The following is a 16,626-nucleotide window of genomic DNA, read 5'->3' as shown; positions in this document are numbered from 1 at the left end:
CTCCTATGGTTTCTATTGAGTCATAACACGTTGACATGGAAGGGTTCAAATGAATGTTCAAAGTAAAAACCTGCACCACTGGCTCTAATAGGTAGATGTTGAGGAAGCAAAGGTTCCCTTTCATTTCTCCTCTCAAGAGCACTCTATTCTAAAAAGCCAATCTTGTGGTTATACTTATCAAACTAGGTAGAAATGAGGACGGCACTTCCTGTAAGTGGTAGGAACATTCCCAGACATCTATGTTAAAGAAAGATGGGCATGCTGCCATTAATGCCTGCATTAGCAAGGACAGAGGAACATGGAACGGTAATAAAGACAGGAGTAAATTTAACACGACCACGTGTCCATCTTACGCCATCTGCCATTTAATAAAAAGTAGACAAAACTTGCCGCTGCATGTGAGCAATTGAGCATCTCCACAAAGCACATTTAACGGTGATGTGTTAAAATACTTAAGCAATAAAAATATCATAATATGTTTGCAGATATTTAGAAAACACGCTAAGTTCACATACTTGTTTCTCTGAAAAACCATGTCGGAATGTCTGTTTTTGTTTTGGTGCGTGATTCAGCAAACTGCCAAATTAGCCAATAGAATTTCAACACCCTGGGTTGCCAGTTGGTGGAAAACACAGTGTATTGCCATGGAAGCCAGTAAACAAACTGGGTCAGAGATCACAGATCCTACCCGACCTAAAAAGCCTCAGTATCCATCTAAACAGCTCTATGACCAGAGGAATACTGAAATGCAAATAAAACAGTTTATCAACTTGCGCTTGTTCTTGCTCGTGTCACCAATCTGGCAACCCGCATGAGCATAGAGTCTGAAGAGGAGGGGGCGGGAGAAACAACTCTCTCCAATATTTTGAACATAGACTGCAATACCCATTTCAACCACTAGCTGTCAATATTACATACTGCACATATAAAATGATATTCAAAATCCAACAGCTCTCAAGCTATACACTCTTTGGTTTGACCACTTGATGAATTTTAATAGTTTTAGCATGAAATACAGGCTATAGTCGGCAGCTGTAAAGGAAATGGATGAGCTCTCTCACTGGTAGGACTCAAGGCCCTTGACTCTCAGCCGCCTCTTGTAAAAACTGTTGAGATGGCAGAAGTGTGCGACTGTGTTTGGGCCAGCGCTGTTCCAGAACTCTCTGACATGTCCGCTGCAGTGGCCCATGATATTTGCTGATGTTATACACTCACACACGTCTGCTTCAAACTCAACTCCTGAAGGGTGACGGTGACCTTACTGGGCAGTCTGACAAGGAAGGACAGGTTAAAAACTATTTTCACCAAGTGAAAGTCCACAATGTAGATAAATGAAGTCATATTTGTTTATATAACTCTTCATACAAGTAGTCTCAAAGCAGCTTCACAGTAATAAACAAGAAAATAACGATAGTATATAATAGTGTCATTATTAAACTTAAGTAAACTTAAGTGTAGTTTGAGTTTAGTTCAGAAAAGCACTATGGATACACAGATACTAAAATCGATAAGCCAATTTTTATTAAAAAAATTTCAAGGCCGATAACTGATAAATGGCTGATATTTAAATTCTACAAGATTTGTTCAATTAATAATTCATCAATAATTATACTAAGCAATATGAAAATGGATATTCGCTTTGAGATTTGCTAAAATTCTCTAATATTTTGTCAGATTAATTAAAACAATAAAGCCTAAAATAATAGTTTCAAATGCAGATATTTGAAACCGATATTTCTTTTCATTTTAGGGCTGATAATGGATAACCAGCTGATATTAAAATTCTACAATTAAATTGAAAATAAAACCTATAAATTATTTCAAAGGCTAGCAGTGAATTTAGTCATCAAAAAATTGTAATATGCAATATGAAAAACGGATTTTCACTTTGATATTTTCGAAAGATTACATTTAACAGTGTAATTATATTACTAGTTAAAAAAACTTGTTTAATACTTTAAATGAATGTTAGATGGCAAGAAATGGGAAACCCACAGCAAATGGAAAAATAGGGAAAATTACCTTGCACAATTAAATATACACCCAATATCAACTGATTCCAATAAATAAAATCGGTTGATAATCAATATAGGTATTTTGTGCATTCCTAAAAAAGTACCAGCTTCCTCTTGCACAGCATCTCTGGCATATCAGCTTCTGCAGAGCACCGAGAAGAACCTCAATTCACAAGCCGATTAATTAAATCTCAGAATATGAAATACGAGAGAGGATCTTGAAGATATATTTTCATGATGATGATTGCTGAGGAGAAGATCTGGAGGAGTTATCAGGCTGATAAAGTGAGGACAAGTTGTCAACAGAGCCGACGGGAAATGACAAGCAGAAGTCATCACCCTACAGCTATTAAAAAAGCACTTAGATCCAGATAAGGGAAATGAGCTCTTAGGAGGCAAGATGTGTTGAGTGGACAACATGTTCAGGGAGCGGCACGGCTCCTCATTAGCTGCAGTCAAAGCCATTTTATGGCCATCGGTAGTCTAAGACAGAGGTTGTCAAACTTTTTGATGCCAAGAACCCCTAAACATGACGATTCCCTTCCTAAAATATAAAAGGGAGTAGCAGATGTTCATGCATACAGGTCCATTTATACTATATGTGAAAAACAGAAAAGACAGCATAAAGTTTAGATCAAATATATTAACTTAATCATAATAATCTAAACATAAATATATCCAATAATAACAATAATACACTGTAAAAATAAGTGTAATTTTAACTGTAAAATTTTGTAAAAACGCTACTGAAAAAAACTGTTATGTTCATAGTGAGTTCCTGTACTATATACAGGGGAAAACTGTAAAAGATCTAACCAGACATTTCATGTAATTTTACAGTAAAATGCTGTTAATTGTACAGTTTTTAGAAGTAAAAATAACAAAATCAATGTATAATTTACAGTCAAAAACTGTAAACTGATATTCCCAGAATTCCCTGCGTGACACTCCACATTTGAAAGTATTTTGTTTAAATAATCATGTTTTTTAATAGTTTTTGTTATCAGTTATGTACATTTGGGCTTTATGTTACATCTTCTGTCGTTTAATGAAAGTTTATTGCATTATTTAAGTATCATGTGTGTTACCATGATGGTGTTTTGTGTTTGCATGAATGACCCTGTGCACCTTCTATATATTAGTATATACTTCTGCTTGTGGCGAAGCTACCTGATTCTTCATGTGGCTTTTTCTTTTACCACCTCTTTTTTTATGGTGGTTGTCAGTATGTTAAAGGTACAAAACAGATTTTAATAGCAGTGTGTTGTTTAATTTACTGGTTTACATTCAAATTTCCCTGTTTGTAAATTACAGTTTTATACTGTAAATTTTACAATTTTGGTCTGTAAATGTGTTTACAGTTTTTCCCGTATATTTTACAAAATTATTCTGGCAACCACAGCTGCCAGAATTATTTTGTAAAAACTACGGAATTTTTTTTACAGTGTACTTCACATTATATATTACAAAAAAAGTCAACTTAACATCTTAAGTCAACAGGTTAACATTAAGTATAATATAAAACAGTTGATGCAATAATATTTGAACACTTTAAGGCTGATGATACACTGGGAAACTTTTTGCACAATGTTGCCCCTCAACGGGCAACCAGTTGAGACACAGGGCCCACGACTGATTTGTTACCCATTCTCAGTGGGAAAGTGCCCAAGCAACATTGCTTAAAAAAAGTTGCCCTGTGTATCATCAGCCTAACTTTTTTTCAAAAGCCCTAAAAATATATAGACAAGCGTATTTGCATTTGTCAGCTTTTGGTTACCAGACCTGATCACTAAACATTACCCAAGAAACAAAGCACAGTCCTGTGCACTCTTCTGTCCTTTACTGCTGCTGCCCCCAGCCTGCATCCCAGCTCTTATTAGCAGGTAATGGGTCACAAATTGCAACCTCCAGGCTGATTAATGTAATTGTGTTTAAAGCTCAAACTCAATTCCTTCCAGATTTCTCTATCCTTGGCTTTCTAATCCTGAAAACTCCCCAGCGAAAATTGACGTGCCAACATGGATGTGAAGAGCACTTCAGTGTAACCTGGAGGCGATTCATACGGTGTACAAATGAGAAGAGCAACGGCAATGCTTTGTGCGACGTCTCAAGCTCATTTTCTGTAAAAGTGTCCTATTTCTGATCAAGTGAGAGCAACTTGTGTTTCAAGTGAGGCATAACAGACAGTCATTTACTCACTGCCCCAAGGCTGTCAACAGCAAACAATTGTTTGCGATGAATTTTGAGCCAGATTTTCTACGAAAAAACACTTTGTGCATGACATGTAAAAGAATGAGTCACCAAAAAAGAGTCACGGTTGCTGCAAGCCCGCTCTGCGCAAAATGCCAGCTCTGTGACCTTCCCGCCTGCTCAAACACGTTCAGAAGAGCACAGCCTCGCAGCACTGCAGGAGAAACGCATGAATGAAACAAAAGAGCTCTCGCTGAGTCACATACTTACACCATACATTCACACACTTAGCGTGGAGAGGAAAGTGTCAACACCACTGCTGGAGGATGTTACTTGTAAAAGTAGCATGCTACAATACTGCATTATTTATTCTAAAAAGTAAATAATTGCTACATTGTTATGTCATGTTAGTTTTCTGTCCTCATACAAATCTTTTCCACATATGACAATTACAAGAAATGTAAAGCATCACAAATCTGAATGTTACATTTCTGACAAAAAGTTTCTAAATATCTTTTTTTATTCTCTTACAAAATCAACAGAACACTTCATCAGAAACTTCAAAATCATCAGACGTGTAACTGCGACAAGCAAAACGTTTATGGCAAAGGCATGCAAAGTGTTATTTTTGTCTGCTACATACTAAAAAAATTGGAAAGTAATGCACATTAAAATTTAAAATAACACTGTAAATTTAACAACTAACATGCTTTTTTTTGCATTACATTAAAAAATACCTATTTGTTACTTGCATGTACCTTAATGTGCAGTACCTGATATTGTGTCAATTTAATTTTTCGTGAAGATTTTAATCGTGAAAATAAAAAAATTTGATTACATAAAATGTTACTTATTTTTAAAAAGTAACTTGTGTAAATTTCCCATGAAAAAGTCTAATTATGTGAAAAAATCAGATTACAGCAAAAATATTACTCAGTGGGGAAATATATATATATATTTTTTTTATTAAAAAAAGTGATTAACGTGAAAAATAATTTGATTACATGATACATTTATTATTTGAAAAAGCCTGCATGAAAAAGCCTGTTGCGTGAAATAAATCTGATTATGTGAAAAAATAATTACATAAAATGTGATATGAAAAAACTGATATGTAAAATTAATTACCAACATATTACTTTTTGAGTAAAAATCTGATGCAAAAAAAAATAAAAAAATAAAATCACATTAACATTTAAAAAATCTGGATACATAATACATATAAAAGTAACAGATACTGTGGAAATGTAACAAGCAACGCATCACTAATTACTTGAAAATCAAATTATTTAAAAAATCTGATTAAAATTTGACTTATTTGAAAAAAGTAACTTTTTTAAAAAGTAAAAGTAACGTAAATTTAATAAGTATAATTTTTTAATGCATGAAAAAAAATCTGATTCTCTGAAAAATCTGATTACATAACATTACTTATTTAAAAACAGTAACTAACATTGTGTATATTACAATAATAATGTTCAATGTATTATAAAAAATGTGATTATCTGTAAAAATCTGTTTAACGCAAAATGTAAAAGATATTGTGTCAATCTAATGAGCAACGTAATGTTGCATGAAAAAAAAAAAAATCGGACTATGTGAAAAATCTGATTACATAATACATTATTTATTAGAAAGAGTACCAGATATTGTATAAATTTATTGAGCGACATTACTTTGTTCATGAAATCACTTGCGTAAAAAATCTGATTACACAGTTACTGATACTAAATCAGATATTTGATTGAAAAAAATATGATTATGTAACATGCAGCACTTATTTGAACAAAATAACTACACAAGTCACTTTACTCGTTGAGAACAGCAAATCGATAACGCAACTTGTAACATATAACCCCCCAAAACACTGCTCACCACTATCAGAAAACCATGACATAAATACAGAAGAGCAACTGTCTGTGCAGCATTCATGGCACTGGACATCTAGCAGACTTCACTCTCCTAAAACAACATCACACTTCCTGCAGCTGCCAACAGCCAAGGTTCCAGATGTCCGACGGTTAGGTGAGATGTGTGAAAACAGACTCGGGCCTGTCCTGAGAGGGAAAGCGAGCGTCAAACAGTTCTGGTTAAGGCCGGGCCACCCTCCTTCTCCATAACCCCGCTGCAGGAATGCGCTCTGCCAGCCAGAGCAAACTGAGGTTTATCTACAGCGGGACGACTGGAATCGACTCGCAAACGAGCCTTACCGCAAACTCAATCATCAGAACTAAACAAAGAACATTTCACAGCTTGAAGTTCAGACCATCGGATCCTCTTTCCCGAAGTTCCACCGCCTGTATGCTCCCGCTACTTTCTCAGGTTAACAGCTCGCATGGGAAATATAACCGTGAAAGGACGTCAAAGAGGTTGTGCCACTCATGGATAAAGAAAACAATGAACTGTGGGAACACAGATCACATCAAACCAAACTGCGGGTTGCAACAGCGCAATCAGGGTCCAATATTAACACGTGCCAAGTGCCAAATGTGAGTAGATGACGACTGGTAACTTGTCAACAGCTAAATTATAGGTAAGATTATAAGAATCTCAGATTATGTGCAAGTGACATGCAAAAACTTCTGCTGATGGAATAAAAGTAAATTCAAATCAATTCAAATCAAACTCAAAAACAGAAAAATAAACAACTATTCCTTGTGGAGAAGTTTCTCTAGGTTGTATGAAGTCATTTTTTCACCGAACCCCATGTGGCAACACATATGGTGGAATATTTGTCGCATTAAGACCAAATAAAAAAATGTGGAACAAAATAATTTGTTTCTTTGACAGGAGCAGCAATAGCACAATGACTCATGCTGTTTGTCACAAATAGGCAAAAGCAATGAAATAAATAAACTATTTAAATAAATAAAAAAAACAACTAAATAGTCTCTTTCTCTTTCTTATTAGACTTTTTTTCATGGGCAATTTACACAAGTTACTTTTTAAAATAAGTAACATTTTATGTAATCAATTTCTTTTGATTTTCACGATCAAAAATATAAAAATAAAATAAAATATAAATAAAATAAAATATAAATAAAATAAAAAAACAACTAAATAGTCTCTTTCTCTTTCTTATTAGACTTTTTTCATGGGCAATTTACACAAGTTACTTTTTAAAATAAGTAACATTTTATGTAATCAATTTCTTTTGATTTTCACGATCAAAAATATAAAAATAAAATAAAATAAAATATAAATAAAATAAAAAAAAACAGCTAAACAACCCGTTTAGTATAGGGATAAAATAGAAAATATACAAAAATAATATATAATATCTAAAATAATAAAATAAAAAGCCAAACTATCTTAAAATAAAATATACAATTAATAAACAAAAATTAAAACAAATAAATAAATAATAATAATAAAAAATATATATATATATATATATATATATAAAATATAATTTATAAAATAAAATATATAAAAACAGCTATTGCTTACTTATAGGGAAAAAGAAAAGAAAAGAAAAGAAAAGAAAAGAAAAGAAAAGAAAAGAAAAGAAAAGAAAAGAAAAGAAAGTGCCTGTATGGAATTTCTAGCCTGTAAATTTCCTCAGATTATCTGCAATTTGGCAGGTGCAGCAAAACAAGTGCAATGAATGTTCAATCATCCTCGTGCAGATCTAGAGGTCATGAAGGTTGCTGTACAGTCGGACTCTTTGATTTAAGAAGCAGGAGCTGCATTCACCTTCTGTCCGCAGTTACGACTGTAGTGCACTCCGCAACACCTCCCCCTCCCGTCTCCCTGGCCTGCACTGTAATTACGCAGGTCTCACCGGGGCTCTGTGTGTACTAAAGGCCCAGGGCAGGTTGTACTGCAGGTCCCTGACAGGCCCATTTCCAGGGTGATTAATGAGCACAGAGGCTTTACGCTACCTAAACCAGCCCAAAGTGAGTCTGCATAGGAATTGCCCTTGAGTGCTCTCCTGCAGCAGGGGGGGTCAACTTCTTTAACACACACTGCCTGGAGCCCCAATAATGAAGACAGTGATGCTGAAGAAGGGGTACAGGACCCATGCCAGCCCACAGACACTGGAACCCTTCTTAACAGACAGCAGATGTCTTTACCTAAACCTCCTAAAACCTCATGCACATTTTTCCTCAAAAGCAGAAAACTTTCCAGAATGTTCCAAAAGAAAAAAATTAAATAAATTATAGGAGTCTCCAATGCCATCAAGGAAATTTAGACAATGTTACCTGGTGCATCTCACAAAAATAGTCAACTTGTTCTGGTCATGTTTCACAAAACAAAACAAAACAAAACAAAGCAAAGCAAAGCAAAGCAAAACACTATTTATTTTTTCATATCAAATCTGTATATTTCCCTTCTGTAATATAATGTGTAATGCACTTCATGTTGTAAATTACAATGAATGGAACATATTTTCTTACTCTTACTGCATTTTGTACATAATGGTACAAGATAATCCTATTTAAATCAATGTGATAAACGAGTGAAGTCAAAAGTAATCTAAAAGTAATCTAAAAGTAATCTGATTATATTACCTAAAATATGCAATGTAACGGATTACGTTACTGACTACAACGGATTACAATTTTTATGTAATCTACCCAGCTCTGTATATGTATGTATGTATGTATGCATGCATGTATGCATGCATGTATGTATGTATGTATGTATATATATATGTATGTATATATATATATATATATATATATATATATATATATATATATATATATATATATATATATATATATATATATATATATATATATATATATGTATGTATATATATATACACATATATGCATACACACACTTAGTTACTAGTTAGTTACTTAGTTTTACATTTTACCTTATTTAAAGTTTTTAACATTTATTTTTACTTATTAATATTATTATTATTTTTAATATAGTTTTATTATTATTTTTATTATTATTTACTTAATTTTACTTATTATTCCTCTGAATTTGGGGATACATTTTTCTTAATTGATAAAAAAAAAAAAAAAAAAACTAAAACTGAAATAAAAACAAACCTAAACAGTATAAAAGAATAACAACTAATACAAATGACAAAAGCACAATTAAAAAGCAAAAGCAAAATTACATAAAATGAAATTAAAATAAAATAAAAGCTGAAAATATAATAAAAAAAAATAAAAGTAAATACATGAAAAAAAATGAAAACTATAATTGTATATACATAATACTAAAATAACTGTTCAGAACATCTTTGATTATATACAGTTTTTGCAAATTAATTTTAAGCCATTCAAACACTGCTCCACATTTTGCAGCCACTGAACGTTACAATCTTTTACAGTTGTGTGTGAGTGTGAGAAAACGGCTTCTGCATCTACAGAAGGAAAAAACGGTTTCCACAAGCGTCAATGGAAGCAAAGGTCACAGAGTTTGTTCCACGTTTTTTGGAACCAGTTCTGAGTAAGTAAACCTGAACTGGTGTAAGCAACCCTAGTAAATGTGAAAATACAGAGCAGGATGCATTGAGAAGAAGGTGCTTAGTTTTACCCGTCTTGCGGAGCGGGAAGTCATCTTTGGGGTCGTACATTCCCAGCACCGGGTGGTTGTAAGTGGAAATCCCTGTCTGAGGTGGTGAGCTCTGGTCCAGGGAGCTGTGCTGGGTTTTCCTGTGGAACAAATCACAAACACACACATAGGTACTCAAATATGTGCATTTCTAGACATTTCCACACACAGCTGCTCTCCATTCCCAGCAGCGGGACGCTTTCTGCCAACTAATGGGAATGCAAACTCAGATCACCCATAATGCCTCAGTGCGGTCTGGGGGGGGGGGGCATCATTCTGTTTACAAATAAACATGCTTGAGTATGACACACTTTCAGACTTAAAAATATCAGCTCTAGCCCATCAAAGCTCTGCAAAAATAAAGGGATTTGCTCCTTCTAAACAGAAAAGACAACTGCAGCGGGCATCTGAGGTCAGCTGGCTTCCCCACAGACCCAAGAATTTAATCTGGCTCACTGTCCACCCATCTCACACAGGCCAGGAGCTCCAGATCTGTTTTAATAGCACACGGAAGCTACAAAAATGACTCACTCTCAGTCAACCCTAGTGCAAATGTTGTAATCAGTATGTCGGAAATGAGGAAGCAATTGGCTGAAACATACACTGCTATTCAGGTCAGTCATTTTTATTTTTTATTGATACAAAACAAAATAGTTTTTTTTTGTTGTTGTTTTAAATTGAATTCAAGATATAAAGAACTCAAAAATGCAACTCAAATATATATATATATATATATATATATATATATATATATACAAAAGCTAATTCAAAGAAACTCTCAGTAGATAGATAAATAATATAGCAGAAAAGTAAATTAATAAAATCACAATTAATACAAATAAATAAATCATTTTAAGACATTACTTGATTATCAGAAACATTGGTAGTTGCAGCTCTAGATAAAGCCATTAAATTTAAATATGTAACAAGAATGTGAATATATATTATAATAGATTTAATTTAAAGAACTATTAAACAAATACAGTTCACAAATAAATATAATATAAATAAGTAAACAAACAAATGAATAAAACAATATACATTATTTAATATATACAAAAATATATTTTAAAAAATCAATACAATTTAGCCTTTTCATTACAGGAATAAATTTAATTATATGCATTCAAATATAAATCAGATATACTTCAACTGCTACTAATGTTTTTATTGTATTTTAGATCAAATCAATGCAGCCTTGGTGAGCATTAAATTAAAAAAAATCTGTAACACTTTACAATAAGGTGTCATTTGTTAACATTAGTTAATGTATTAACTAACATGAACAAACAATGATCAACACATTTATTACACTATTTATTCATCTTTGTTAACGTTAGTTAATAAAAATACAGTTGTTCATTGTTTATTCATGTTAGTTCACAGTGCATTATCTAATGTTAACAAACACAACTTGTGATTTTAATAATGCATTAGTAAATGCTGAAATTAACATTAACTGAGATTAAGAAATGCTGTAGAAGTATTGTTCATTCTTAGTTCATGTTTACTAATGTTGTTAACTAATGTTAACTAATGAACCTTATTGTAAAGTGTTACCAAAAAATCTTATTGGCCCCAAACTTTTGAATAGTAGTTAATGTACACAAGTATGTAAATGCTAAAGCCTAGAACATTTCTAGGGCTCGCAAAATTTCAAAATCCCTGGTAGCCCTTCGGGCAGGTACTCTTCAGATTTTGGTAGCCCGAAAATTAATTTAACTAGCCCGAATTAAAAAATTACTATTTTATTTTATTATTATTATTTTTTTTTAAATATAGAAAATCAGATAGGAGTTTAAATGTCAATCAAAAATATTTTCAATACACAAATATCAACAAATATGAAGGAAGGAATTTTATTTCACTATTTACAGGGTATCTGCAGAATTTTTAAAAATATATTTAAAGGCAATTTATGACCCATTTTAAGAGCCGCACAAGTAAAATGAACACAGAATGAGCGGGGTTGGACAATGTCTATGGTAACACAGTTTTGAGCCATACAATTACATGATTTACAGTTCAGATACAGGTTTTCACAAAAACAAAAATCTTATACAACAGCGTTTCAGGCTATAGACCGTTTTTATGAAAAGGGATCAATCAAGCATATAAATTATGTTAATTTAAAACGTATAAATATTACTGTCTTAATTGTTTAGATTTTTAGAAGGCACATCGACTTCTTTCTCATTTACAACTCTGTGTTTGCTGCGTAAAAATTCATTCTCTGCCACGAGGTGGCGCTTTAGGAGCGCTGAAATATTGCAGTTTCCCCGGAAACGCTGTACACAAAGCAGCTCCGCGCTCATAAACGCTGCTTTATCAGGAATTATAGGTAAAATGAAATTAAAATGCCAACGACACGTTTCTGAGGACAGTCGGTTACCTTCAGATACATTCATATAAAGACATCCGCGCCGCGTTTTTACTTGAAACGTGCAACGTTCATTATTTATTCAATGACATCATTGCCTTTTGAAGTTTAATCCAGCCGTATCGCGACTCATGTCTTTCCGTCCACAACTGTAAGACCTCATGAAATTATAATTAGGACATTTCTTACAACATTTAACGTATTTAAAACTTTTTATGGCCTTAATTTTGATGCAACTCACTTTCAGAGTTTTTAAGGACCCGCGGGAGATCTGTATTTAAGGAGCCCGTCGGGCAGGCAGTGATACATTTTGGTAGCCCGACTGGAAAACACAATAGCCCCGGGATGTCGGGCCAGCGATTTTGCGAGCCCTGATTTCTTTCAAAAGGAATTTTCTCTTTCCATTTTCCGAGCCTCACAGATGAAGAGTGTGAAAGGTGAGCTTGATGGAGTGCGAGTGTTTCACACAAACACACCCTTATTCACATCCACACCCTCACACACTGACACACGCCTCCTCTTCACCGCTATCTTTCACACATGACAAGCTCCCCAATCAAAACTTGCTCAAATATTTCAAGAACCCAGAGGTGACAGCTAGCTATATCTTTTGTGTGGTGAAGGGAGAAACAAAACTGTCAATCAATCAAAGTAAAACTTACATAACATGGTTTTACTTTGGCATACAGCTGCAAGGGAAGAACTAAACTACACTCTGAAGTTTGGCATCAGCTTTGTGTAGCATGTGGACCTTTAGCTTCCTTTTGATCTGCTTTTAAGATCTGTCTTAGGTAAACTGATCACAGCGCTAAATACAGGTGCACACAGGTCCAAACCACTTCAGTATTCGATCACCCAAACCACATTCAGAGGTAGTTAAAACACTTGTGACGACACTGTATTCATAGTGTAAAAGTTAATATGTGACCCTGGACGACAAAACCAGTCTTAAGTGTCAATTTTTCGAAATTGAGATGTATACATCATCTGAAAGCTGAATAAATAAGCTTTCTATTGATGTATGGTTTGTTAGGATCTGACAATATTTGGCTGAGATACAACTATTCGAAAATCTGGAATCTGAGGGTGCTAAAAAATCAAAATACTGAGAAAATCGTCTTTAAAGTTGTCCAGATGAAGTTCTTAGCAATGCATATTACTAATCAAAAATTAAGTTTTGATACATTTACGGTAAGACATTTTCAAAATTTCTTCATGGAACATGATCTTTACTTAATAGCCTAATGATTTTTGGCATAAAAGAAAAATCGATAATTTTGACCCATACAGTGTATTTTTGGCTATTGCTACAAATATACCCCAGTGACTTAAGACTGGTTTTGTGGTCCAGGGTCACATATGTCCTGATGCATCTCAGATAGCAGTGAACACTAACTACTCACTGGCCAATCAATCGCTGTGCTCATCATTTGGAGAAAATAAAAAAATTAAAGACAACCAAAATAAAAAGCAATGAAACAGTAAATAAATCTTTTTCTTACAGGGGAAAAAAAATCAGATTTTTTTTGTGATAGGTGCAGCTCACCCACACTGTTTGTCACAAATATGCAAAAACAAAACAAAACAAAACCAAAAAACACACAGCAAATTAATCTCTTTCTTACAGTGAAAATAAAACAAAATAAAATAAAATAAAAAATAAAATAAAATAATTCCTCTAATTTCCACTTGGCTTTTTATTAATTTGAAATGTTTTTTTGTTTTTTTTTAATCTTATTTTTATTTCTTTTTAAATCAGTTTTTCACAAGTGAGGCATTTGACTTGTGTAAACCTGTTCAGTATTTTTTTATTTTACTTTTATATTATTATACTGCGTGTGTGTGTGTATATATATATATATATATATATATATATATATATATATATATATATATATATATATATATATATATATATATGTGTATGTATATGTGTATGTGTGTGTGTATGTGTGTGTGTATATATATATATATATATATATATATATATATATATATATATATATATATATATATATACACATATATATATATACATATATATATATATATATATATATACATATATATATATATATATATATATATATATATATATATATATATATACAAATATACATATACACATATATAATATATCAGCATCGAGCAGGTTGCGATACTCACCCATACCAGTAGCGCGGGTCGTTGGGCAGGCAGTGGTTGAGGCTCCTCTGGGCCAACGCTTTCTTCTTGTTGAGGACGAACTCCTGCAACCTCATCTTCACCTCAGTGCTTGCCACAGCGCCTGTCGATCAGAGCCCACAGTTCAGGAAGATCACAAACAGCCAAGCAGCGGGACATTAATGGCAGTTGCTCAGCCTCTAGCTGCGCTATACTGCTAGATTTCTCTAAAAGCCTCGGGAAGGGGTTTTATGCATTTGCGACTGTCAAATTCTTCGCCATTTCTAAACCCTGTAATTTGCAGTGCTGTAATTTCGTCTTCTAAATGCTCTTAAAAAACTCTGAGACTGAGAAGATCGAACAGTGCCCAATTGATCACGACCACAAAGGCTGACACTTGTTTTCTGGTGTCGATAAACAGCTCTTCCACTGCAGCCCGACTCAGTTCAGATATCTCTTCACATCTGAGAGGAACGACCCCTTTATCCAGTCTTAAATAGAGAGAAAACTCTCTATTCCAATTCCCTTGAGACCGCGACGGTTAAACAAAGGCGTCTTTTTTCTCACTATTGTTCCCTCTATCAAAGAAACACATCAGATGGATGAATTCTCACAGCTTTTCCTTCAATTACCACCTTTCCCATCGTCTCTAAACATGTCCCCAGAGGCCGTCGCTGGTGTACGTACACATCTGCGCCACCAGACAACACACGCTCCTCGCAGGCAACAGGTGACCGCCGTGTCAACAACAACAGTAACAGATAAAAATAGATCGGCTGTACTGTACTGTACTGCCAGGAGCATCTCAGATAACTACACACTATCTGAGAAAATATACACAACCAGTGCAAGTGTCCCTGGTAATATTGCTCATGCCTGAAACACCAAATATTAAATTGTGTACAACAAACTTCGTAATCTTATAAGATATCAGACCATTGATTTTGGTAAAAAAAAATACAAGTAATTTATTATAGGCCTACCGTATATGAAAAAGCGCCACAGTGTTACCTTTTTCGTAATGATATTTGGTGGCAGTTTATCAGAAAGGGACAATTTTGTTCTCTTCGTCTCGCTGGATGGGAACTTTTTTGGTGCTTTTTTCGCCAAAGTTGTATGCGATATTGCAATTTTTTGTGCATAAGTTAAATTCGCAGCTTTGGCTGAAAGCATGGCTACTGTATATATATATATATATATATATATATATGGGAATGAATCCAATTTAGGATTGCAGTTTTTTGTGTACAACACTCACTCTCGAACCGTTCACCGCTATCGTGATCATTCGTTACAGCTATTGCTTTGTTTATGTTTGGAAGGCAAGTTCTTGGCTTGCCAGGTCCACATATTATAAGCAAATTAAGCATCTTTTTGCTTCTTGTTTGAGCTTAGATCATAAAGCGACCCAGTTTAAGGAGTTCATAAAGTAGAAAGGTGCAGTAGCTTATTTGGATTTAAGTTTATTGTATGCTTGCTCTTTGTTGTTTTTTTCTGAATTAATCAGGAGTCAATATGGTTGTAGAATGTGGTTGTCACTTCTGTAAATTACTGAACTGTGTGTGTACAGAACAGGATTGAACACTAAAAGGTGAACTGAGAACCAAATTTACATGCAATGTATATGTAGTCACAGGGAAGGAACAGAAACCACATACTCTAATAATGAGTTTTGCATGAGCAAACACCCTTAAAATGGAGTTTTTTTTATTGAAAATAATTTTAGATGGAAAACAGGTGGTTAGAAGGAAGTGATGCAGGTCAGACTCAAACTTACATCATCTACATGAGTGGTGCGATACGTGGTCTAACATGGTCTAACAACATGGGCATTTGACTACTTCAGGCAAGTTTTTAATTTTGATTATGAAAAGCAATTATAATGCTGAGACAGACATGCAAGCCACAGTGCTGATTAGCCTAATAAATCAAAGACCTTTATGTGTTTCAGTCAGGTAATTAGTTTTTCACTCACTCTCTTGGCCGCGTTCTTTGTTTTTGAGTAAATGGAGCTTCTGTTCCCGCTGCTGTTTCTCCAGCTCCTGTTCCTGACGATGGCGCTCCAACTTCCGCTGGTGTTCCAGGAGCTCCTGCTGATGTTTCAGGGCCAGGAGGTCCTGCTGATGCTGAAGGGGAAGAACAAGAACGCACACATAAACATTAATCAAGTGAATACAGTGGACCTTGATTTCAATCGTCTTAAAGGCCTCAAATTCATCAAAATAAGTATTTCATTTAACCATTTTTTTTAAACACAACATTATTCTGTTCTTACTGTGTAAGATTCTTTGGTGCATGTTATTTCAAATAAATATATAAAACGTAAATAAAAAGCGTGAAGTAAATGACAAATAA

At 33.9% G+C, this 16,626-nt stretch overlaps 1 protein-coding gene across 6 annotated transcripts in view; it reads right to left on the bottom strand.

Annotated features, from left to right (window-relative positions):
• The window catches only part of hdac4 (histone deacetylase 4), a 255,008-nt gene that overhangs the window by 83,253 nt on the left and 155,129 nt on the right, over positions 1 to 16,626 (bottom strand). For all 6 annotated transcript variants that reach the window (XM_058787006.1, XM_058787010.1, XM_058787011.1 and 3 more), the window contains 3 exons: positions 16,247 to 16,397; positions 14,275 to 14,395; positions 9,711 to 9,829 (listed from right to left, as the gene is read on the bottom strand). In XM_058787006.1, coding sequence (XP_058642989.1) covers positions 9,711 to 9,829; positions 14,275 to 14,395; positions 16,247 to 16,397 — 391 coding nt within the window. The remainder of the gene's footprint in view (positions 1 to 9,710; positions 9,830 to 14,274; positions 14,396 to 16,246; positions 16,398 to 16,626) is intronic.

The sequence above is a fragment of the Onychostoma macrolepis genome, chromosome 09 (assembly GCF_012432095.1).
Source record: "Onychostoma macrolepis isolate SWU-2019 chromosome 09, ASM1243209v1, whole genome shotgun sequence".
NCBI lineage: Eukaryota > Metazoa > Chordata > Actinopteri > Cypriniformes > Cyprinidae > Onychostoma > Onychostoma macrolepis.
This window is presented reverse-complemented; position numbering and strand designations above follow the sequence as displayed.